This window comes from Carcharodon carcharias, chromosome 15 (genome assembly GCF_017639515.1).
Source record: "Carcharodon carcharias isolate sCarCar2 chromosome 15, sCarCar2.pri, whole genome shotgun sequence".
In the NCBI taxonomy this organism is placed as follows: Eukaryota; Metazoa; Chordata; class Chondrichthyes; order Lamniformes; family Lamnidae; genus Carcharodon; species Carcharodon carcharias.
The window spans coordinates 24,684,593-24,704,361 of record NC_054481.1 but is presented as its reverse complement, the minus strand read 5'-3'; the positions used below and the strand labels follow the sequence as shown (position 1 = coordinate 24,704,361).

General features: G+C 44.3%; 1 protein-coding gene across 2 annotated transcripts in view; it reads left to right on the top strand.

Annotated features, from left to right (window-relative positions):
- Positions 1–1,846: 1,846 nt before the first annotated feature.
- The window catches only part of fam20cb (FAM20C golgi associated secretory pathway kinase b), a 96,014-nt gene continuing 78,091 nt past the window's right edge, over positions 1,847–19,769 (top strand). The window contains exons 1-2 of one of the 2 annotated variants that reach the window (XM_041207139.1): positions 1,847–3,142; positions 6,489–6,661. In XM_041207139.1, the coding sequence (XP_041063073.1) occupies positions 2,535–3,142; positions 6,489–6,661 (781 nt within the window). In that variant the 5' untranslated portion in view covers positions 1,847–2,534. The remainder of the gene's footprint in view (positions 3,143–6,488; positions 6,662–19,769) is intronic. The other variant, XM_041207138.1, reaches the window with a different exon arrangement.

The window sequence follows — 19,769 nt, the reverse complement described above, 5'->3', positions numbered from 1 at the left end:
GGGGCTAATGTTTGCCAAATTTTCTCATCTGAAGGCGAAGTCCCTCTAATGGATGTCCCTGCCTCTTCTTCACACGAGTCGAGATGTGGGTGGTTGTAAAGTAAAGGAATTAGAGCGATCACCATAACTGTAGAGCTTTCTTTGCTCCTATTCTCTCCCCGGAATCTACAACAGAGACTGCCAGCCAGCCAAAACTCTGAGTCATGAAGGAGTTCAATGAGCAGAATTAAGTACCAGATGTCTTTCGATTAAGACATAGTTTAAAAGGGGAGAGATTCTCAATTGTCACTGCTAAGATTGGCAGATGACAAATCCTTTAGCCGAAGGGATACCCAGCGACTTAACAAATTCCCTCACTTTTCTATTAATACTGCTGCTTTGTAAATTACAGTGTTCTGGCATTGTAACAAGGGATACACTTAGGGTCAGTACCTCGTATGATTAGAATATAACAATGTGTATCTCTCGAATTGTCAGCGAGTGCGGGGATGGTATGAGCTGGGACAGGCAGGTCTCAATAGTAAGAAAGATAGGCAGACCGGGGAGGGTGGCTGCACATTACTGGGACAAAAATATTCTAACGAAAAGTCATCGTTCTGAAGTTTCAACTCAGTTTCTCTCTCCACAGATGCTGCCTGTTCGGCTGAGTATTTCCAGCACTTCTGTTTTTATTACAGAAGCTCGATATTATCTCCGCCTTTCCAATATGTAATGGTCATTCATGGGGGGTAGAGGGGATGGGGAGGGGGGAACTAACTTGCCTGTTTCTAACGGACAGACTGAATCGGAGTCTCCCCTCCCTTCCGAGAGTGACAGATAGACGCTGTTGATAATTCTCCTGCACCTTTTCCCCTAGTATTTTACGCATGCTCTCTCATCCCAACAGCTAAAACTAAGAGGTTCGACAAAGAAAGCAAAGCCCAACTTGTTTGAAAAGTTGTCTGATTATTTGAAATGTTCACTCATTTCTTGCCTGCTACACAGAATTCAACATCCGATATTGGCCCGGCCATTGCATTTTAACTAAATAAAAATTAACCTACTTTCAAATATTTGTTTTAAAACCCCGTTCAAAGTAGCTCATGGTCGGCACTTTTCGCGGTCTGGATTATACTGCTCCCGGGGACTGCATTTGCTATTATGATCTTGGTTTCATCTAAATATATAGAAATGACAGAATGTCCTTTCCTCCTGATCTGTTCTGACAGGGAGAAGAAAAGCGGGCCGCCGGCGGCGAGACTTGGCCAGGGAATGGAGTCAGACAGGAGCAAGGAGACACATTCCACGGGCGGTGATTGTGCAAGTCTCACTGTGTCTGATCCTCACCCCACCCCCTCTCTCTGTTTCTCAGTCTTTCTGTCTCCCTCGTTCCCCCGTCTCTCAGTTTCTCTCTGTCCCTTTTCCAGTCCCTCTCTTCGCCTCTCTGTCTCTTGCTCCACCTCTGCACTTGTCTTTTTTTTCTGTTTGTCTCTCCCTGGGTCTCCCTCTGACTGCCTCTATCTCCCCGCCCACCCCGGTTTACCTCTGTCTCTGACGCTCTCAGTATCTCGTTCTGTCTCTGTCTTGCTTTCTCTATCTGTGTCTCTCTCTATCTCTATATCTACTCCTGTCTATCTCCCTGACTCTCTTTATCTCTCTATATATATCTCGTGGGTTTTTTTTTGCAATTCTGTTTTTTTTGGGGGGGGGGTGGTATGGGGAGGTGGGGAAGGGGGGGGGGGGGGGGCGGGGGCGGTGGTTAAAAGCCGCCCCTTTACTCTGATTGGAAGCCGGGGCTGAGATCTGGGATGGGGAGGAGGGGTTGAGGTTGTCATCGGCTGCAAAACGCCTGGGAGCCCAGCTCTCCGCCCAACGTGACGCTTTCCTGCTTTCATGAGGGGGGCCGTTGAATAAAACATTTGCACATCTGGCCAGCTTCATCCTCCCAGCCCGGAGACAGGGAGACAGAGAGAGAGAGAGAGAGGAAGAGAGACTTGGCTGCAAGGCTTCATTCACTCTGATCTTTACAACAATCACAGAGCCTCACACCTCTCCCTCTCTGTCAGGTCCAGAGACTGAGGAGGGAGCGAAGTGCCGGAGCTCCCTCGCCCTGTTGGAGGAGGGCAGTGAGGGCCCTCAGCACTCTCACAGAGAGGAGAAGATTTAGTGTGTGTGTATCTGTGGACACTCGACCATTGCAGAGGAGCCGTCACCGACTTGGTTTTTTTTTAAAAATATAGGCTGTTTTTTTTCTTTTGGAAGATTGTTGTGTCTGGCTTTCTGAGTTAATGTAAGGTTAAGGACAAGAGGAAAACATACACACACACACACACACACACACACTGCGCCAAATAAATGCATTTTTCCGCAACTGGGAAGTGGCAGGTCTAAGGATGGAGCCAAGCTCACTGCGGATCCTTCTCAAACACACGGGCCGCTCGGCAGATGACCTGAAATTGTTTTAATCTTTGCACGGTTCGGTTCGGGACCTTTTGCCTTTCTTCCCCTTTCGCAATCTCGGCTGTTTTGTCTCCTTGCCCTCGATCCCAGCCAGCATGATGCTGCTCCGCAGATTCCGGCTGCTCATCGTGATGGTTTTCCTGATCGCCTGCACCATGCACATCCTGATCGACCTACTGCCCAGGCTGGAGAGGAGACCGGACCCCGGGCCAGGAGCAGCGGCCGCTGCCGGCTGCCCCTGTCTGCACCGGGACAGGCTGCTGGCGGCCGAGCTGCAGCCGGGGCTCCCGGGCTGGGGGAAGCTGATGCCCGGAGCCGCCTCGCCAGGAGGTGGAGGTGGAGGAGGTGGCGGCGGCGGTGGCGGTGGTGGAAGGGATGCAGCCTGGCCCAACAAACACACCCTCCGGATCCTGCAGGATTTCAGCAGCCACCAGTCTCCCGGCTCCAACCGCAGCGGCTCTCACCCTCTGGCCAAAGGCGAAGAAACCGGCCTGAAATGGGCCAAGGAGAACAGCAAGGAGCTGATCCCAGGGCATGGGGAGGAAGCTGTCTTCCTGGCTCCCGTCCACTACTCCAAACTGACTGCTCTCTTCAAACACCCGCTCTACCAGAGCCCGATCCCACCACTCACACCGGGAGAAATCTTGTTTAACATTCAATCAGACATCAAATTTAACCCGAAAGTCGCTGTTCCCCGGGACTGGTAAGTCATTTTGGCTTTTGAACCACTTTTTAACCACCAACCCTGATCCAGCCTTTTAATTCTCTCACTAACAATACTTTTGCAGTTAAATATGTGAATCAGAAAGCGGTGTTGCCGAGGGAGGTTGAGCCCCAGGCTAACCCCAGGTTGTGTTCCTGCTTCATTCACTCAGCGGGATTGTTGCTTGTTGTTGCCCGCCCTGCTCTGCAGACATATCCTGCACCTACTTTTCCCAGCACTTGGTGCTGTCAAGAGTCTGGAATGCTCGGTGAATTACCCGGTCACTCTGGATCCCACCGCCGCCGGGGAGGAAGAGATAGGCAAGTTTCCCAATGGCAGGAACCGACATCGATGGCCTTGTGCACAGAGAGAGAGAGAGAGAGAGACGGGGATAGAGGGGCAAGAGGCTGGAGAGTGACAGACTGTGGGGGGTGGCAAGGGAGGGAGTAACAAGCAGTGAGAGACAGAGGGGCAAGAGGGAGGAGAGTGACAATGAGAGGGGGCGAGGGGTAGGGGAGTGACAGACAGTGAGAGGGGGTGAGGGGTAGGGGAGTGACAGACAGTGGGAGGGGGTGAGGGGTAGGGGAGTGACAGACAGTGAGAGGGGGTGAGGGGTAGGGGAGTGACAGACAGTGGGAGGGGGTGAGGGGTAGGGGAGTGACAGACAGTGGGAGGGGGTGAGGGGTAGGGGAGTGACAGACAGTGGGAGGGGGTGAGGGGTAGGTGAGTGATGGACAGTGAGGAACGAGGGGTAGGGGAGTGACAGAGTGAGAGGGGAGCGAGGGGTAGGAGAGTGAGTGACAGTGGGAGGGGGTGAGGGGTAGGTGAGTGACAGACAGTGGGAGGGGGTGAGGGGTAGGGGAGTGATGGAGTGAGGGGGCGAGGGGTAGGGGAGTGACAGACAGTGAGAGGGAGAGAGCGAGGGGTAGGGGAGTGACAGACAGTGAGAGGGGGACGAGGGGTAGGGGAGTGACAGACAGTGAGAGGGAGAGAGCGAGGGGTAGGGGAGTGACAGACAGTGAGAGGGGGACGAGGGGTAGGGGAGTGATGGAGTGAGGGGGGCGAGGGGTAGGGGAGTGACAGACAGTGAGAGGGGGACGAGGGGTAGGGGAGTGATGGAGTGAAGGGGGCGAGGGGTAGGGGAGTGACAGACAGTGAGAGGGAGAGAGCGAGGGGTAGGGGAGTGACAGACAGTGAGAGGGGGACGAGGGGTAGGTGAGTGATGGAGTGAGGGGGGCGAGGGGTAGGGGAGTGACAGACAGTGAGAGGGGGACGAGGGGTAGGGGAGTGACAGACAGTGAGAGGGGAGTGAGTGGCAGGGAGTGACAGAAATGAGAGGGGTGCGAGGGGTAGGGGAGTGACAGACAGTGAGAGGGGGGCGAGGGGTAGGAGAGTGAGTGACAGTGAGAGGGGGCGAGGGGTAGGGGAGTGACAGATTGAGAGGGGAGTGAGTGGCAGGGAGTGACAGACAGTGAGAGGGGAGTGAGTGGCAGGGAGTGACAGACAGTGAGAGGGGAGTGAGTGGCAGGGAGTGACAGAAATGAGAGGGGGGCGAGGGGTAGGGGAGTGACAGACAGTGACGGGTATGGGAGTGACACAGTGAGAGGGGAGCAAGGGAAGTGACAAACAGCGGGAGAGGGAGAGACAGAGAGGTAGATAAACAAAGCGAAACAGAGATGGAGGAGAGAGAGAGAAACACCAAGAGACAGGCAGAAAAAGAGACATATCCAGAGAGAGAGAGAGAGAACAGAAAGGGGGTCAGAAAGAGAGAATGACAGAAAGACAGAGAGAGAGAGAAGCAGAGAGGCTGAAGAAGATACAAAGAGCTGGAAAATACACATTAATTAACAGAGATAGAGAAACTGGGACAGAAAACAACCATACAGAGAGCGAGAGAAAGAGCCTGAGGTAGATGGAAAGACAAGGAAAGAATGTTCCGCCCTATATTTCCTGACGCAAGCTGTTTTTTAAGTCATCATTTTGGTCTGAATGGAGCTCTGCTATCGAGATTGTCATTCCGCATATCTCCATGTCTCTGGAGAAGGGACTTCTGTTTTGGACGGGTAAAATCGTACATAATTTACACCTTCCCATCCTTCCCCTTTTAACGAAAAAAAAAACTCCCGTGTCCTACAGAAGTCATCGCCGATCACCCTGTCTGTGAGGGGCAAATACTGAAGCTGTGTATGGAGCAGGTTCACTGACAACTGGGACCGGGACTTGCCGAATAAACGCGCCCATTTCTGCGCCCCCACCCCCCGCCGCCTCTCTCTCTCTCTTAGTATTTTCCTTCCTCCTCCCTCCCCTATCAGTTTCTGTGTATGTCTGTTTCTCACTCTTTCCTGCTTTGTATCATTTCTTCTCTCTCTGCCTCTGCCATCTTTCCGTTACCTTTACCAGCTTTTTATCTGTATCACGTTCTCCTTTTCACACTGTCTGCTCTGCCTACTTTCTATCTGTATCATTCTCTCCTTTTCACACTGTCTGCTCTACCTGCTTTCTCTCTGTATCACTCTCCCCTTCTCACACTGTCTGCGCTACCTGTTTTCTATCTCTCAATCTTTCCATTTGTTCTATTGCTATCTACTCTATTTCTCTCTGTCTGCTCTCTCAGTCTGCATGCACTCTGCATTTATTTTCTACCTACTTCAATCATTCACTTTCTTCTCTTTCCACTTGCCCTGTACAGCTTCCCCTGACCACTGAACAGATTATTGGCTCATTATTATAATGGGACATCACAAACACCTGAGATGGTATTATAGTTACTGGGTGGGTGACAGAGGGAGACAATTAGAGATATACTGTATCTTGTGGAAGGGAGGGTTGGGTCATTGTTTTCTCTTGGTAATAAATTTAAAGAGCATTCTGTCACTAAAGTGGCATTAGAAGCTGAGGGCAGGTAAAGACAATTTTTCCAACTTTGCAGAAAGAGCGTGTCGCTATTGTAGAAAACATGGGTATATTGGTTTTATATTGGTACCCAGTCTTCATCAGCTCATCCTGAAAGCTCAACCCCGCTGATTTTTCCTTGTCGATTAAATAGGTGAAAAAGGAGAGAATCTGGGTGTGTCTCTCCTCTTTGTCTCTCTCTTTCCCCATCTCTCTTCACCATATTCCACTCTTCTCTCTTGCTTCCTTTTTCTCCCTTTTTGCCCATTTTTCTCCCCCCCTCTCTCTCTCCCTTCTCTCCAATTTCCTGCCTGCAGCCACAAATGGGGGTGGGAGACACTTTAAGAGAAAAACCCCACCTTACTCCTATTCCTTTATTTCTAGCCTGCACCTGGAACCCAGGTACTGTTACAACTCCATGAACAGGTTTGACCCCACACTCTTTCTCTTTCAGGGCCAATGATGAGGAAGATGATATTGCACCCACCGGTGACCCCCCCATAGATTCGTACCCCAACTGGTTAAAATTTCACATCGGGATAAACCGTTATGAGTTATATTCTCGCCACAATCCAGTGATTGATGCGTTGCTGGGGGACCTGGTGACCCAGCGGATCTCAAGCGTAGGTGAGGAAAACCTCTATTTGAATACCTGCTCCCTTCCTCCCTTCTTCGCCCTTTCATATTTTAATTCCCTAATTAAAGTTTCCTCCAGTGTGCCAAGATGGAGAAATGCTGTTAAATGTAATCTGTCTTTGTCAGTGGGACTGTAATGAGATAAATTGGAAGTGAGTGTGCCTCAGAGGGTACGATTCTGAGATTATGGATCTCTCATTGAAAATTATTCCTTGTCTGAGATCATTATCTCTAATAAGAAGTGCCAGAGTGTGGAGGATGGGAGTTGATCGGCTTTCTTGCACTGACCTGTCCAACCAAATAAATAAAGGTTGATGTCTCAAAGGAGAGATGCCAACAGACACATACAATAGAATATTATTATATACAAACCTTAAGGTGCGATTGCTGAGATTGCATACTAAATATGGTTGGTAACAGGTACTGACAGCTGAGAGTACTGTGTAAGTGCTTCCAACTCTCATCATATATTATAATATTTTAAATAAGATTATCATTTTAAAGCAGGGGTTGTCTCCACTCAAAAAGGTTGATTCTAACTCAAGGTCTATTTAAAAATTGATCTTGGACCAAGAAACCAAAGATGGGGGACTTCAGTTATGTGGAGAACTTGGGGAAGCTGAGGTTGTTCTCCTCAGGGCAGAGAAGATTCAGAGGACATTTAATAGAGGTGCTTAAATCCTGAACTGTTTTGATAGAGCAAATAAAGAGAGACTGTTTACAGTAGCAGAATGGTTTGTCACCAGAGGACACAGATTTAAGGTAATTGGTTAAAGGACCAAAAACAACATGAGGAAACATTTATTTATAAAACGAGTTGTTGTGATCTAGAGCAGGCTACCTAATAAAGTTATGGAAGTGGATTCAATATTAACTTTCAAAAGAGAGTTGAATAAATACTTGAAGGGGAAAGAACAGGAGAGTCTGGATAATTGGATAGCTCTACCAAACAGGCACAAAGGGCAGAATGTCCTCCTTTAGACCAGATCATTCTATGACTATAAAAGGTTTCTAGGCTTTGTACACACACTCAATTATCTCTAATATTGATATCAAATTATTAACAATCAATCAGTCATGATCTAGGTTCAAATTATAGTCGGTCCTTTCAAATTATGATCCCTTTTCTTCCCTTTTCTATTTAAATTTAAACCCTGACTGTAATTGGTTCAAGTAACTGGCTGCTTTGTGAATGAACGTGTTCCCACTGATGCTTACTTGTACAGTGCTGACTGCAATTTCTTCATATTGCCTTGTACAAACTATTATGAAGAATGAGTATGTGCATTTACTTAATTAGTATTTATCTGGTTATGCAGTGGTCCATCATTCACCATTCATTATGCTGCAGATCTCGGCTGGCCCTGCCCTAATTTGCACCAATTCCCCATTGCTCCTGTGCATGCAGAGCTACCTTGGCTCCCAATCCACCAATGCCTCAATTTTAAAATTCTGAACCTTGTTTTTAAATCCCTCCATGGTCTCGCCCTCACTATTTCTAAAACTTCCTCCAGCCCTACAACCGTCCGAGATCTTCGTTTCTCTAATTCTGGCCTCTTGCTCGTCCCAATTTCCCTTGTAACATCACTAGTGTCCTTGGCTTCAACCCTCTCGGCCCTTAGCTCTGGAATTCACCCCCAAACCTCTCCGCCTGTCTCCCTGTCTTTTCTCTAAGTTGCCCCTTTATCTTTGACCAAGCTTTTGGCTATCTGCCCTAACATCCCTTGCGTGACTTGGGATCAAATTTTGCCTGATAACAGTCCTGAGATATTTTACTATGTTAAAGGTGCTATATAAATGCAATTTCCTGTTCAGTTATAACACACTGTATCCCTTAACCTTATCTACATGGGTATGTGCCAACTTGGACGCGCTCTTATTTCTTAACAATTGGTGCTAAAGGTTGACTTGCTGACAAAGTCTTTTATTAATTTGCTGCTGAAAAATTCCTGCAACTGGCCTGTGACCTCTTCTCGTGATAATGTTTCACCATCACTCTTCTCTCTGAGTTCCTCCTCTCCTCTCCTGAAGACAATCACTCTTTCTGGGATATAGATCCAGCAATTCTGCTGTGCCAGCCCCAAGAAGCTATTCTTGAAGGGTAAACCAAGGTTGTCAGCTGCCTGTGAAGAACACCATAGCCGAGGCTGGTTGCACAACAGCAGGAATGCACATATACATTATTCAGCAGGTGACCCCGGAGGGAACAGGGATCAACCCCCCCCCCGCTGCCCCAAGTCTGAAGCATTGTTCTACTAATCAGGGGAAGGGATCAGGAGAGTTCTCCCAGCCTCCTGGGCCAATGTTTATCTCTCAACCAATACCAACAAAAAGTAAATGATCTGGTCATTATCACATTGTTGTTTGCGTGACCTTGCTGTGTATAAATTGGCTGCCGCAATTCTTAGATTGCCACCCACTCTTCAAAAGCTTTGGGACATCTTGATATTTTTGAAAGGTGCTGCGAGCCTATGTAATCATGTTTTAATGGTTTTTATGTATGCTTGCTTTTAACAACTTATGGATTTTTGGGACAAAATGGAAAATGCTGGAAAAACTCAGTAGGTCTGACAGCTTCTGTGGAGAGAAAAACAGAGTTAACATTTCGAGTCCGTATGACCCTTCTTCAGAGCCATTCGAGTCATGTGGGCTGGAAACGTTAACTCTGTTTCCCTCTCCACAGATGCTGTTAGACCTCTTGGGTTTTTCCAGCATTTTCTGTTTTTGTTTCAGGTTTGCAGCATCAGCAGTGTTTTGCTTTTATGGATTTTTGGGATGTGGGTGCCGCTGACACTTATTGTCTATCCCTAGTTGTCCCTTCGGGGATATGGTGCTGGGCCCACTCCTTTAAGCTTTGAAGTTCTTGTGGTGATAAATCTCACTGAACCATTTCATAAGCCTGTTTTTGGCTTGGAAAATAGGAGTAATGCCCGACATAGAATCATAAAAATCATAGAAACTTTATTGCACAGAGAGAAGCCCATTGTGCCTATGCCAGCAGAAAAGGAGCCACCCAGCCTGATCCAACTTCCCAGCATTTGATCCATAGTCCTGCAGGTTATGGCACTTGAGGTGCATATTCAGACTCCTTATAAGTGAGTTGGGGGTTTCTTCCTCTATTACCCTTTCAGACAGTGAGTTCCAGACTCCTACCACCCTCTGGGTGAAAAATGGTTTTCCTCATCTTCCCTCTAATTTTTCTATCAATCACTTTAAATCTATGACCCCACCTAGTCACTGACCTTTCTGCTAAGGTAAATAGGCCCTTCCCATCCACTCTATCCAAGCCCCTCACATTTTGGTACATCTCAATCAAAAAATCTCCCCTCACCCTCCTCTGTTCCAAGGAGAACAAGCCAAGCCTATCCAATCTCTCTTCATAGCTGCATTTCCCAGCCCTGACAACAACCTTGTAAATCTGGGTCAAAATCCTGGAACTCCCTCCCAAACAGCCCTCTGGGCGTACCTACACCACATGGACTGCAGCGGCTCAAGAAGGCAGCTCACCACCACCTTCTCAAGGGCAATTAGGGATGGGCAATAAATGCTGGCCTAGCCAGCAATGCCCACATCCCATGAATGAATAATTTGTAAAAAAAATCTCCTCTGTATACTCTCTAATGCAATTACATCCTTTCTGTAATAAGGTGACCAGAACTGCACATAGTACTCAAGTTGTGGCCTAATACATTATTTGTACAGCTCCAGCATAACCTCCCTGCTCTTATATTCTATACCTCGGCTAATAAAGGAAAGAATTTGCTATGCCTTCTTACGGCATGGTCTTCAGGAGTACAATGATTTAAATTTATATCGGTAAACTTTTATATATCATTGTTTAAACATTAGCTGGAGTACCACGTCCATTTCCAGGCACTACATTATAGAAAGAATAACAGGGGATAAAAGAATAGTAAGGGAGACAATGGCAAGTGGTAATGTCACCACGCTAGCAATACAGGCTAATGCTCTTGGTACAAGGGTTCAAATTGCACCATGACAACTGGTGGAATTTGGATCCAAATTAACAATTTTTAAAAAGTCTGGAATTGAAAGCTAATCTCTGTAATGGTGACCACAGACGTTATCATTGCTTGTTGTAATCTGTTTACTAATGCCCCTTTAGGGAAGGAAATCTGCTATCCTTACCTGGTGTGGCCTACATGTGACTCCAGACTCAGACCCACAGCAGCGTGGCTGAGGTTTAATTGCCCTCTGAAATAGCCTAGCAAACTACTCAGCCCAAAGGCAATTAGGGATGGGCAACAAATGCTAGCCTTGCCAGTGATGCCCACATCCTTTGAAAGAATAAAGGAAAGAGATGTAAGACAGGAAGTGGAGGGAACTTACCAGAATGTGTCATAGAATCATTACAGCACAGATGGAGGCCATTCATCCCATCGAAGCCATGCCATCTCTCTGTAGCACAATCCAGTCCCCCCACCCTATCCCCAGTTTATTTCCCTCAGGTGCCCATCCAATTTCCTTTTGAGATCATTGATTGTCATCACTTTAACCACCCTTGTAGGCAACGACCTCCAGGTTATAAGCACTCACGTAAAGAAAGGCCTTCCTCACAACCCCCACGCATCTTTTGCCCAAAATCCTAAACCTGTGTTCCCCAGTCCTAGTACCATCATGGGAACAGATATTCTTTAGGTCATCTACCACATCTAAACCTGTCATAATCTTGTACACTTCAATCAAGTCTCCTTTCAACCTTCTTTGCTTCAAGGAGGCCAACCCCAGCTTCTTCAACCTAACGTGTAGCGAAAATCCCTCATCCCTCACTGGAACTATTCTGGTAAATCGCCTCGGCACCCTCTCAGCAACTCTCACATCCTTCCTAAAGTGTGGTGACCAGAACTGAATGCAGTACTCTCGTTGTGGCCTAACCAGAGCTTTATAAAGATTCCGCAAAATTTCCCCTGCTTTTGTACTTATTGCTTCTATTTAATGAAGCCCATGATCCCAAGTGCTTTGCTAACTACTCTCTCAATATGTCCTACCATGCTGAGAAATTAGAGAAGCTGAGATTGTTCTCCTTAGAGCAGAGAAGGTTAAAGGGTATATAATAGAGCTGTTCAAAATAAGGAGGGCTTTTGACAGAGTAAATAGAGAGAAACTGTTTATAACGTCAAAAGGGTCAATAACAGTACAACATAGATTGAAGATAATTGGCAAAAAAAGAACAAATTAATAAAACTTTTTATGCAATGAGTTGTAATCTGGAATGCGCTGCCTGAAAGGGTGGTGGAAGCAGAATCAATAATGGCTTAAAGTTACTATCGATTCCGCTTCCACCATCCTTTCAGGCAGTGCATTCCAGATCATAACAATTCATTGTAAAAAATATACATATATAATATTAAAATATATATATATATATATATATATATATACACATATACACACTAAGGAAAATTTTGCAGGGCTGTAGGTAAATAGCAGGGCAGTGGCACTAATTGGATAGTGTGAGTGATGGGGGTATTTCCAGGCTATTAAGCAACAGTACAAACGCTTGGTATCTACCGTGATTAAATCTACATGTTCATATCCAAATAAACTATTGAAATAAGAACCAATGCAGAAGGTCACACTGGAGTACAAATATACTCTTGAGTCCATTCTGGTAGACTTCGATAAATACTTTCAGGACCCATTGTTCCAAAGTGCAGGCCATGTGGAGGCTCTGGAAATGTAAAGCATACACCTTTTTCTCTTCTAGATTTGAAGATTCTATGCCACCCTGGTGTAAGGCTTAAAGGCTTCTCTGTTGCCTATGTCTTAACTCACACCAAGACACACCCCATGCTCACTGACAAATGTTGGCTCCTGGTCAAGCAAACTGTTGATTTTAAATACTCACCCTCATCCAACTTGCCAATCTTGATGTACAGAAAGAAAGATTTTGCATTTATATAGTACCTTTCACAACCTCAACGTACTTTTTAGTCAACTAAGTACTCTTTCAAGTGTAGCCACTGTTGTAATGTAGGAAACGCAGCAGCCAAGATGCACGCAGCAAGGTCCCACAAATGACATTGGGATGGTGAACAGATAATTTCAATAGTGATATTGGTTTTGGGTAAAGTATTTTTACTGCTCTACTCTTTCATGGGGCACGGGCATTGCCGGCAAAGCCAGCATTGGTTGCCCATCCCTAATTGCCCCTTGAATTGAACATTTCAGAGAACAGTTAATGGTCACCCATGACCAGGTAAGGAAGGCAGATTTCCTCCCCTAAAGGGCATTAGTGAACCAGATGGGTCTTTGCAATAATTGATGATAGTTTCATGCTTTTTAAAAAAAAAACCATGTCCCCAGAGCATTCGCCTTAGGCCTCTGGATTACTAGCTTGGTGACATTACCATTACACCACCATTCTTCTCTATTTGCCCAGGACATTTGGGAGAACTCCCCTGCTCTTCTTTGAAATAGTGCCAATGGCTCTTTTGCACCCTGAGGGCAGTCATGATTTCACAGGGCTTGACATCTCACCTGAAAAATGGCGCCTCCAACAGCATGAGTCTAGAAAGTGAATAGCTCAGGCTGTTCAACCCTTCAAGGCATTGCAGCAAAGCCTGCTCCTATCATCAGCCAGCATCCCCATTTGCATGTGCTCCATCTGTACTAGCTGAATAACAATCAGGAATGGGAAACCTCTCTTTACTGTAGAATTGCCGAAGCCAATTGAGCTCTTCCATGCAGGCTGAATCAGAAACTCAGTCCAGAGATTGGGGGACATTGAACCCAGGAACCCTCACTGCTCCAGATGGTTCCCTTCCACACTGAACAGGGCACTGACCAAACGAGTCTTCAAGGAAGATAACAATCGCCTATTAGAACTCAAAAAGTTAAGGAACAGTTCACCTAGTTGGTAATAGCCCCAACAATGGCTTTTGGAGGCCTGAGTGAATAATTGAGATTTTTTTTTTGAAAGGCCAGCTCGATCTCAAAATCCAGTATCTAAGTCTAGGGAGTTCTACCAGCTGTTCCCACCTTTTCCACTTCATCCATGTTTCAAATGGGAACACCCCCAAATGGAGCAGATTTGTGTTTAAATCATTATAAAATACACCTAACAGACTAACAGTAATGGGAACCAAAATAAAGAAAAACTTGTATTTTTATTTCACCTTTTATGACCACAAGATGTCCCAAAGTGCTTTACAGCCAATGAAGTACTTTTGAAGTGTAGTCACTGTTGTATGTAGGAAACATGACAGCCAGTTTGTGCACAGCAAGCTCCCACAGGTAGCAATGTGATCAGGTTATTTGTTTTTGTGATTTTGGTTGAGAGACAGTTATTGGGTAGCATAACTTCCCCGCTGTCCTTTGAAATAGTGCTATAGGATCTTTCACATTCACCTGAAAGGGCAGATCAGGCCTCGGTTTAATGTCTCACCCAAGAAGAGTAGTGGAATCCTTTGAACAGGACTGGGAATGTCAGCCGAGATTGTTGTGTTCTGATTTAGGAGTGGGACTTGAATCCACAACCTCTGACTCAGTTGATTCAATGTCCATTATGCAAAAGATACACCCACTGAGCCGTAGCTTTGTACTTCAGTATTGAAGCAAAATAGATGCAGCAGAAAACAGCTTTAATTAAAGCCAGGGGGGATGAAAAGAAGAGTCAAATACAAATAACAAAGATGTTTCTAAATAATGCAACAAATTATCCACACTGAAATAAAGATGTGCCCTTAAAACCGTCCTACTTCTGACTCCGGATTGAGATATTATAATTCAAACTGAGAACAGTCGGCGTACATATACAACAAGGCTCAGCATTCAGTACTCCACAGAATGTCAATTTATATCTGGTTATATCCCTGTGAAGTGCCTTGGGTCATTTTCCTACTTTAAAGTTACTTTATACATTGACATTGTTGTTAATAGATTGCTTCAAAAAAGATTGCAATTATGGCTTCTAATTGAACACCTCTCCATCACATTAAGACATATGATTATAATAAAGTATGCAATATTTAAAAAAAATTAAATGTTGAAAGTTAAAAGGATCATGGATTTTTGTTTTACAAAGCAACTAGTCAAATAACTCCCAGGTAATAACATCACAAGGGAACTAACAGGTCCAAAGGCAGAAATAAAATAGCAAAGTAATAGATGGCGTGGGAGTTATAAGGCTGCATTTCAATCAATGCTTTTCAATGACACAGTCACTTGCAAGAGCCCAGGTCACAATCTTACCTGATGGAATATATGCCATCTACGCTTTTGAATTAAAAAATAAATTGAAAATATACAGCTTTTACAAATGTGTTGCCAGAGAGGCCATTATTGGGAGCCACTAGCATTAGCACAGTGGTGCTGGGAATATAACACAATAGTTGATTCAATGTCCATTATGCAGAATGATAGGAGCAAATGATTGACAGGAGGGCACAAAGAAGTAGTTTGGCAATGACTTATCATGCCATTCCGGAACTACAGTAAATTCTAAATGCAACATAGGGAACATGGCAACAGGAAGAGGCCATTCAGCCCCTCCAGCCTGTTTCAACAGCCAATTAGATCATGGCTGATCTGTACCTCAACTCTAATTACCCGTCATATTTCTGTAATCCTTAGTCCCCTTGCCAACAAAAGTATATCAATCTCAGTTTTGACATTTTCAATTGACCTCCAGCCATAACAGTTTTTTGGGGGAGAGAGTTTCAGATATCCACTATCCATTGTGCGAAGAAGTGATTCTTGACATCACCCCTGAATGGCCTAACTCTATTATGCCCCCATGTTCTGGACTCACCCGATCAGAGGAAATACTTTCCGTCTATCTATCCTATCAATTCCTTTAATCATCTTAAAAACCATGATTAGATCACCTTTAACTTCAATATTCAAGGGAGTACAAGCCTAGTCTATGCAACCTGCCCCCATTATTTAACTTATTAGCCCAGTTTAAAAAATATATTTCCTGCTTGGTTTTTTAGTCAAAAACATTAGTTTACTTGTTCTTTATTTTAGTGATATTTGAAACTTCTAAACTAGTAACAATGAAGAGCCAGTGTATTGTCATTAGATCAAAATTTATAGTTCTATTCCTGGGAGCCGCTACACTTGTTCCAATAGTGCTTTACAATGTCCTGTGTGAACTAGTTAAGACTAATTACTCAGTTAGCAAATGCTAATATTTCAATGTTGTAAACGGTGGCCTGATTTGTTGAGTTTCCTACTCATTTCACCATTTTACTGTATGCAACCAATCTGAAAACCATTGTGAATCAGTGGCAAAATAAGCCAGCTTGGTCCTGTAGTTCAGTTGAAAGGAAACACTTGGACAATGTATGAGAGCTATTGTCCATGGTAATATTGGATTATTCCCTACACCAGTCCCAAGGGAGAGGTGCTGGCATGGTGGTATTGTTGCTAGGCTAGCAGTCCAAAGACTCAAGGTATTGTCCTAGGGACCAGGGTTCAAGTCCCGCCATGGCCAAAGGTGGAGTTTGAATTTAATTTGATTAAAATTCTTAATGATAACCATGAAATAATTGTTGTGAAAACCCATCTGGTTCACTAATGTTCTTTAGGGTTGGAAATCTGGCCAGACCCACAGCAATGTGGTTGACTCTTAAGTGCCCTCTGAACAAGAGCAATAAATGCTGGCCTAGCCAGTGACACCCACATCTGATGAATAAAGGCAATTCTTGTTTCTATACCTGGGATTTAGCCTTTTGAATAAGATCATGGCTGATGTGTGATGTAACTCCATATACCTGTCTTTGTCCCGTATCCTGTAATACCTTTGGTAAACAGAAATCTGTGGAGTTTCAGATGTAAAATTAACAATTAACCTAGCATTATTTGCCGTTTGCAGGAGAGAGTTCCAAACTTCTACCACCCTTTCTGTATGTAGAAATGTTTTCTAACTTCGCTCCTGAAAGCCTGGCTGTAACCTTTAGGCCATGTCCCCTTCTCCTAGACTTCCCAACCAGTGGAAATATTTTCTCTCCATCTACCATTTTGGTTCCCCTTAACATCTTGAAACATTTTATCAAGCCACCCTTTAATCTTCTCAATTCCAGGGAATACAACCCTACTTTGTGTAATCTCTGCTCAGAATTTCAACCAGTCTTCAGGTATCATTCTGTTAAACAGAGCCTGCGTTTCCTCCAATGCCAATATATACTTTATAATGTGTGGTGTCTAGAACTGAACAGAGTTCACCTCTGGACAGGATATAGGAGAATATGATGTGCTTTTTCAAGCTTCCCCCATCTGTTTTACTGTTTTCTCCAATTCACTGATACTCTTAAATTCTTCGAAGTTGTAACTTAACCATTTGCTCTTGCTCATTGCCATAAGGGACTTAAGAATTGTCTCTTATGACCAAGCTTTAGATCATCTGTCCTAATATCTCCTTCTGTGGTTTGATGTCATATTTTGTCTGATAATGCTCCTGTGAAGAACCTTGGGGCAATATATAAATGCAAGTTATTGGATCTTCATCTTGTTCAGATCATGAATCAATACAATGTTTCCCACTCCTCACATCCTTTCTTCTTGCATTCCTGCTATAATATTCAGGCCCTTTGTTTCCAATGTTAGAGTCATTCACTTACCTCTTGAGTTACCTTGAGCTTCTTTCCTGCTCTGTTCTTTAAAATTTCTTATTATCAACAACAGGTTACATTTATATAGCATCTTTAATATAATAAAACATCCCAAGGCATCTCACAGGAGCATTATAAAACAAAATATAACACTGATCCATGTAAATGTATATTAGATCAGATGACCATAAGCTTGGTCAAAGGCGTAAGTGTGAAGGAGTATCTTAAAAGAGGAAAGTAAGGTAGAGAAGTGGAGTGGTTTATGGAGGGTATTCCAAGCTTAGGGCATAAGGTGCAACCTCTAATGGTATTGCAATTAAAATCAGGGATCCTCCAGCAGCCCGAGTTACGGGAGCACGGATATCTGAAAGGGCTATGGGGCTGGAGAAGATTACACAGATAGGGAGGAGCAATGCCATGGAAGGATTTGAAAACAAGGATGAGAATTTTGAGAACATAAGAAATAGGTGCAGGAATAGACCATGTGGTACATTGGGCCTGCTCCGCCATTATGTCTGACCATCTTTGACCTCGACCCCACCTTCCTACCTGCTCCTTATATCCCTTGACTACCTGAGAGACCAAAAATCTGTCCTTTTTTAGCCTTAAATAGCAATAGAACATTACAACTCTCTGGCATTGAGAATTCCAAAGAGTCACAACCATTTGAGTTAAGAAATTTTTCTTCATCTCAGTCCTATCCTGGGCCTGTGCCCCCACGTTCTATGTTCCTCAGCCAGGGGAAACAACTTCTCAGTGTCTACACCATCAAGCTCCTTCAGAATCCTATATGTTTCAACAAGATCACTTCTAATTCTTATAAAGTCCAGAGAATACAGGCCCAATTTACTCAGCTTCTAATCATAGGACAACACACTCATTCATGTGAACCTTTACTGCATTACAGCAAGTATATCATTCCTTAAATATGGAAACCAGAACCGTATACAGTACTCCAGGTGTGGTCTCACCAAAGCCCTGTATAATTGTAGCAAGACTTCCTTATTCTTGTATTCCAATTCTCTTGCAATAATGGCCAATTCCTGTTTGTATGCTGCATCCGCATACTAGCTCTCTGTGTTCCTTATACAAGTACACCCAACTCCCTCTGAGCATCAACACTTACAAGTTTCAAGCCTTTTAAAAATATTCTGCTTTTCTGTTCTTACTGCCAGAGTGAATAACCTTGCACTTCTCCACATCATACTCCAAGTGCAAGTGCAGCCTTGTTGCCCACTCACTTGTCCTCTCCACAGTTTACATTCCCACCCAGCACTATATCATCAGCAAACATAGATACATTACTCTCTGTCTCTTCATCTAAGTCATTAATATAGGTTGTAAATAGCTGAGGCCCCAGCACTGATTCTTGTGGTACTCCACTAGTCACAGCATAACATCTTGAAAATAGCCCATTTATCTCTTTGCTTCCTGTCCTTTAATCAATCCTCTATATATCACCCCCAACTCTATGGATCTTTATCTTTGTTTTAATTTGTTCATGGGATGTGGGTATCATTGCCCATCCTAATTGTCCTTGTTCAGAGGGCATTGTTAAGAGTCAATCACATTGCTGTGGGTCTGGAGTCACATGTAGACCAGACCAGGTAAGGACAGCAGATTTCCTTCCCTAAAGGGCATTAGTGAACCAGGTGGTTTTTTTTTTTACAACAATCAACGATAACTTCATGGTCATCATTAGACTTTTAATTCCAGATTATTTTTTATTGAATTCAAATTCCACCATCTGCCATGGCAGGATTCAAACCCAGGTCCACAGACCATTACCCTGGTTTCTGGATTACCAGTCCAGTGACAATACCACTACACCACTGCCTCCCCCTGTGTAATAACCTTTTGCGTAGCACCTTGTCGAATGCTGTTTAGAAATCCATGTACACTATATCTACTGGTTCCCGTTACCCATCCTACTAGCAACATCCTCAAAAGCCCAAAAAAGTTCAATAAACACAATTTCCCTTTCATAAAACCATGTGGACTTTGCTTGATCATACTATGATTTTCTAAGTGCATTGTTCCGACTTCCTTAATAATAGATTGCAGCATTTTCCTGATGACTGCTAACTGTCTAAGTGGCCTGCAATTTGCTGTTTTCTCTCTCTCTCTCTCTCTGCTTTCTTGGATAGTGGAGTGACATTTGCCAACTTAGAATCTTCTGGGACCATTCTGGAATCCAGGGAATTTTGGAAATCATAACCAGTGCATTCACTATCTCTGCAGCTACCTCTCTTAGGTCTTTAGTAGGATGTGGGCCATCAGGTCCTGGGGATTTGTTGGATTTTAGTCACTTAAGTTTCTCCAATACTTTTTCTCTGCTGATATTAATTCATTCCTCACTCTTAATAGCCTCTAGGTTACATTCTATTTCTGGTATGTAATTTGTGGTCTTCTACTGTGAAGACAGACACAAAATATTTGTTCAATATCTCTGTCATTTCCTCATTTCCCATGATGAAGTCTCCTGTCTCTGCCTCTAAGGGATCGATGTTTACTTTAGCTAC